General features: G+C 55.9%; 1 protein-coding gene across 1 annotated transcript; it reads right to left on the reverse strand.

Annotated features, from left to right (window-relative positions):
• Nucleotides 1-670: 670 nt before the first annotated feature.
• Nucleotides 671-1,703, reverse strand: LOC104049219 (histone H5). The gene has a single exon (XM_009509859.2). It carries the CDS (start codon nucleotides 1,471-1,473, stop codon nucleotides 895-897), a length of 579 nt encoding a protein of 192 aa, XP_009508154.2. The 5' UTR covers nucleotides 1,474-1,703; the 3' UTR covers nucleotides 671-894.
• Between the last annotated feature and the right edge of the window lie 4,489 nt (nucleotides 1,704-6,192).

Below are 6,192 nucleotides of genomic sequence, written 5' to 3' on the forward strand. Positions count from 1 at the left end.
GCAGACCCTGGAGCCATGCCAGAGCCCCAGGGTGACAGCGGGGCCATGTCCAGCAGTCCTGCCTCATCCTGCCCTGACTGCCCACCCCAGCCTGCCTGCAGAGCCGCCCACTGCTGTGCTCCAGCCCGTTGCTCCCCAGGGAGCAAAGCCACTCATAGCCATGTTTGTCCTTTCTCCCCAGGGATCAACCCCTTCCCGCTTGCTGGGCACCTCCAACTCCTTGAAAGCAAACAGACAGACCCTGGCCCTGCTCCACCTGCTCCATCCCATCCCTACCCCAGGAGTCCCTGCTGCCAGCCAACTGCACCATAGGCAGACGGGCAGCCCCATCACCTGGCTGGCTGGTTATCTCCAGCACCAGCCAGACCCCACACCCAGCGCATCTTGCCTCAGCCCCGTGGTAGGGTGCCAGGGTGGTGGTGGAGGAAGCGGGGAGCCCCTTTTCCTCATCCTGGGAAGGCTGCGGCTTTTGCAGCCATATGTTCCCACTTTACTCCCAACATGGGCAGAGTCTTTGCCCGGCCCCATCAAACACACAACCCCCTGGGGAGCTGGGGCAGGATCAGGAATTTAAATCATGTACAGCCTTGACAGACACACGGAGTCACCATCACTCCCAACCCACAGCAAGCAGCCCAGCATTAAAAAAAAAAACCAGACACACACAAGAAACTTCTGAGATGTTGAAATAAAAACCCAGACCAGTAACTCTTAAAAACTTGAACTCTCCGTACCAAAGACATTCCTTTTTTCTTTCATTAACTGCCTTGTTTCAGCTATTTCCAGACAGGAGTAGATCAATTTTTTATAAAATGCAATAGAAAGGGGTAAAAATAAAGGCAAAAGCTATTTACAGAAACCAAAGGGGAGAGTACCGAAACGCCTCTAGACTTCTCACTTCTTCTTGGGTGATTTCCGGGCGCTGGACTTGGCTTTGGGTTTCGACCGCTTTGCCTTCTTGGGCTTGGATGCCTTCAGCGACTTGGCCTTAACAGTCTTTGGCTTCTTGGCTTTCTTCGGGCTGGCCTTTGACTTCTTCTTGGCTTTCCCAGCGGCAGATTTGGGCTTCTTTGCTGGTGACTTGGCTTTCCTGGGCCTAGCTGCTTTCCGGGGTGATGTGGATTTCCTGGCTGCCTTCTTCCTCTTCCTGGCCGGGGACTTCTTCGCCTTATCAGCCTTGGCCAGGCGGAAAGAGCCGGAGGCGCCGACCCCTTTGGTCTGCTTGAGGACACCAGTGGCGAGCAGGCGCCGAATGGAGAGCTTGATCTGGGCGTCAGCGTGCTGGCCCACCTTGTAGTGGCTCTTCACATACTTCTGGATGGACTGGCGGGAGGAGCCGCCACGGCTCTTCTCGGCCCGGATGGCTGCTGCGATCATGTCCGAGTAGGTGGGGTGGGCTGCTGGCCGCCGCGCTGCCCTGGCCCGCTTGGGTTTGGCAGCCGGAGCTGGGGCCGGGACCAGGGTCTCTGTCATGGTTAGAGCTTCACCCGGTGATGCCCCGCTATCCCTTCACGGCAGGAAACCTGGCCCACCCGGCCTGGGACCCCTGTCCCTGACCAGGGAGAGGCTGGTAAAGAAGCGGTGGGTAACAACAGCAGCAGAGCTGGTGTGCTGCTGCTGCTGCTGCCGCTGCTCCCGCTGCCGCTGCTGCCGCCGCTCCCGGTGCCGCTGCCGCCTCTGCCGCCGCGCCCGCCGCAGACGCCCTTTAAAGGCGGGTCGCGGACCGCGGGGAGGACTGCCCCGCGCGCGCCGCCCGCCCGCCCGCCGCCGCCGCCACCGGTGTCCCCGTGTGTCCCCCTGCCAAACCCCGACCCGACCTGACCCACCGGGCTGGGACAGGGAGGGACACTGAGAAGGGACACTGGGGGATGGGGAGGGACACTTGAAGGGGGCTTGGGGGGTGTTTGTGTGTCACTGGGGGACAAGGAAGAGAATTTGGGGGAACACTGGGTGGGGACAAGGAGTGACACTGGGGGCGTCACTAGGGGACAAGGAGGAGCATCTGGGGAGATATTATGTAGGGACAAGGAAGGACACTAGAGGGGACAACAGCAGGACAAGGAGGAGCGCTTGGGGAGTGGTGGACAGACCCCATTTGGGGTGGGGAGAAGGAGAGAAACTGGAGGAGGACACAGGGGGACACTGGGGAGACAGGGAGGGACATGGCAGGGACACTTGGAGCAACATCAAGATGTGGAGGGAAACTTAGGGGGACACAAGGAGTGACACAGGTAGAAACATCAGGGGACAAGGAAGGACACTGGGGACTACACTGGGGCACAAGAAGGGACACTAGAGGAGACACTGGGAGGTACACCAAGGAGAAATGGAAAGCGCTGGGCTCAAAATAGGCTCAGCAGCAGTACTCCACAGCCCAATGCCTCTGACCACCTCCTCTGCCCTCTTTGCTCCCCACCAGGTGTTTTGGGGACATCAGCTCAGCCCTCGCATGTGTGTGGCAGGGGTCACAAATAACAGGCTGTCCCCTTGTTGGGGGACACACAAAACTGCCTGTGAGGAGGCAGAGCAGGGACTTACAACAGTGACAATCAACCATCCTTTCCCAGCTCAGTGAGCAGTCGGCTGTTCCTGTGAGATTAAATATAGCTGCTATCATCACCTTGCCCATAGGGTTTAGATGATGTTTTCCTCCTTATTTCTTAAAAACACGCGGGTGCAGCTGCCTGGTGCCCACCGACACGCTGTGTGATGCTCAGAGGTGAACCCCAGCACCTCCAAACCCCGCAGCACTTCAGTGGGCCATTAAAATACACAGCCAAAACCTGTCTGTAATATTGATGCACCCTGGATGCCCAGGGGCATGAAAATCACCAGCCAGGGACACACAGAAGTATACATAAAAATAGATATAGATATATAAATACAAATAAATATAAACATAGAAATATAAATAATAGAAATAGTAGAAATAGAAAATAGAAATATTTGATGCCCCCTCCCTGACATACACACTCTGTCCCAGGGTGAGGCACTCGGCCCCCTGATGCTTTCCCACTGGTGGAAGGGCCACTGGGGCATCCTCTCGTGCCTCCCGCCCTGGTGCTGCTCTTTCATATGCCCTGCTTCATTTGGAGAGTGGGAAATGTTCACAGCACCTGCAAACCACTTGATTTTATTAAGAGCAAAAAGCTCCTCATTGTGGAGAGGAATAACCACTCTCCCACCTCCCCTGGGTATTTTTTTTTTTTTTGCTTAAGACCTAACGAATACATTGCTTTCCATCCCATACGGAGCGCATGGGCAGCAAGCTCTGGTGGCCTCTGCATAGCGCTTTGACCAGCTGCAGGACCTCTAATTTTTCCTAGCCAGGAATAATCTGCTGACACTGTCTGCCTTCACGTAGGCAACCCAGGCATGCACAGATAAGGTGCCGTGTGCTCTTATTTGCATCCAAGGTTTTAACCGTCAGAAGCAGCTCGCCCGTATGGCAGGCTCTGAAGGTAGACATGGGAGTGGGGTACAAGCATCGGCCAACCTGTGACAACCCAAGTCCTCTGGGTTGGCACAGTGCCGCAGGCCGACCGCAGAGCCTCCAGCCTTAAAAACCAAGCTGCCATTATCAGGGCAGCGCAGTGATGCAGAGGCAAGTGGGGGGAGGCAGGGAGGAGAGCAGATGCTTTACCTAACTTTAGACAGCTGAAAATTAGGGGTCTAATCTCAGCCAGTCACCTGGGCAGCTCCTGTAGCCGACCAGGGCTTCTCAGCCTCCTCTGGCAGGTGGCACTGCCAGCAGGCAAACACCCTCTCTCTGTGGGGGTTCCAGCCCTTCATCCAGACTAGCTCCCTAAATTTTAACCAGTCAAAATAGGGGGAAGATCCCATGACAAGCGGCTCGGTGGAGGGAATGCATACTGGTGGTCACAGCTCATCAGGCTGCTGCTGGCCTTGCACATGGTGGAGATCCCAGTCAAGGTAACCCCTAAGTGCCCCACTTGATGTTGGAAAGTACCCCTTGAACCCTGCACTGTTATACCAATGCATCCTTAACATGAGCTGGCCAGGATCGAGAGGGATTTTCCAGCCCCTGGCAGGATGCCAGGGCTGGAGGTGGGACGCAGATGCTGCAGGGCAATGCAAGCCCCGCTACCGCTGGGAAGTGGGGTCCAGCACCACCAGCACCCTACTGCAGGTATCGGGGGGGGCTCATCCAGAAGTAAAAATGATTTGCATGGGCCACCCAGTCCCCCATCCCTGTCTTAGGCTCATGCCTGTATTTTTGGCCACAGGAACCTGCCACCATGCCCAGGGTGGGGTAGCTTACCACCTGTACCCCCTTTTCTCCTCGAGGAGAGCTACCCAACTGCTCTGAGCTTCCTGTGTCTCCCATTTCTGGTATTAGGTGGCAGAGATTGGGAAATACTGCTTCTCCCAGTATTGAACCCCAGAGGACAGAGCCTGGCACAGGAATCCTCTCCATAATCCCATTTACCTTCCCCTCTCTCCCTGCGCTGTGTTCAAATGGACCCTGCAGGGATTTATACACTCCCAGCTGCGGATTTTGTTTTAATTGGTCAAACTGAGTCCATCGTGGATGTGCTATGGATCTGCTGGGTAACAGCCCCTGCCTTGTAGGGGCAGGATGGCAGTTCGTTGGCATCCAAGCACACCAGGGCTCTTCTGGCAACTAATGCCAGAGACAACATTTTATTTTACCTGGTTTCCATTTTCAAAGAGGTATAAAATCCCCAGCAGTGGGACTTGGCCTTGCTGGCACTCAGATCCAAATCCTTCAGTGTTTTTTTAGTGGCAAAACAGGGAAATTAGCTGATTTTCTAGCCGTGCTCATCAGAGCTTCAGCCCGGAGCCCCGGCATGCAGTGCAGTGCAGTCAGCCCAGCACAAAGCTGCTCAGCCTGGCCACCACTAACAGCAGAGCAGACTTTAACAATGCCAATAAATGGTGAAGGGGAATTGCCTCTGGCTGCTGGATCGATTACTGTTTTAAAAGATTTATGAGCTGTTTTTTTTAAGGGCAAGCTCCTATGTGAGCTGTGGCTGCTGGCTCTCATGCAACCAGGGTGCCGCATGGCTGTGGGTTTTCCCTGTGCTTGAGGCTGGGACGTTTCTCGCAGCCACAACCAGGCTGAGAGCAAGTCGATGGGGTACAGGCATCAGGCTGGGATGATTTTTGGGCTCTGCCGGCCATCATGCCTGTCACCCGCAGGCGTTTTAGTCGTCTCCTCTCCCCACCATTCTCACCCCACCCAGCTCCCTTGCACCCAGGAGATAGCAAAGCGGAGACGACGGGGTGACCGTATCGCCCCACCGCAGGGGAGACAGGAGCCGCTTGATTAACGCTCCGCCAGTTTGGAAGGCGGCGGTCCCCCGTCACCCCAGGATGATGGGACGCTCCTGCCCAGTCAGCAGCTGATCTGCAGCCACAGAGCCTTGAGGAGGGGTGGCTTGACCGCATGTCAGGCACCCACACATTTTGCCTGTGCTCAAGCGACATGTTTATCAAGGTCAGCAGCCCTGGTCAGGAAAGGAAAAAAAAACCCAGCATGCCAACAATCCAACCCAAACAAACACAAGATAGCAAACCCCTCGGAGAAGGGGCTGGTGAGCTGCAGGTATCAGCAGACTGTAGTTCACCCCTCGCTCACCCTCTGCTTGCCCCCAGTGCCCCACTTTTGGGGGTTTCCTCCCCCAGGGGTAGGTACAACCACACAGACTGTTGCTTCAGCAGTTGTTTTTTCTTAAAACCATGCATGCATCCCCCAACTCACAACACCGTGCCCTGAATCCCACTTTTTTCCACTCCTCTCTTGGTCCCTACCAATCCCCCATGGCAAGACCAAGACCTGCAGCCTGAAAGCAGTTGCCCTGAGCTGTTCTATTGCCTCTTGCTTTCCTTCCCATCTCAGGCCCCTGGCATGCCAAATGCCAAATGCCCCAAACTCAGTGGTAACAGCCATGTCCTGCTGGGAGGCAGAGGCACTGCCTGGACCTGGGGCAGCGCAGGGATAGGAAGGTTTCTAGGCTGGAGGCAGGAGGCCAAGCACCAGCAAGAGCAAGCCCTGGCTCTGCATGAGTGCAGTGGGGAGCCAGCTGCTGAGCTCAGCGCCTGGCCTCCTGCACCAGCCGCTGGGTTGCCCAAGGGCCTCGTGCACGTGACAAAAGCCTGCAACCCAGTTTTACCAGAATTTGAGACTTACAGAGCAGCTTGCCTTAC

The sequence above is a fragment of the Phalacrocorax carbo genome, chromosome 1 (assembly GCF_963921805.1).
Source record: "Phalacrocorax carbo chromosome 1, bPhaCar2.1, whole genome shotgun sequence".
Taxonomy (NCBI): Eukaryota; Metazoa; Chordata; class Aves; order Suliformes; family Phalacrocoracidae; genus Phalacrocorax; species Phalacrocorax carbo.

Excerpts from the sequence above, each read along its gene's own strand:
- LOC104049219 (XM_009509859.2), bottom strand. The coding sequence starts at position 1,473 with ATGACAGAGACCCTGGTCCCGGCCCCAGCTCCGGCTGCCAAACCCAAG.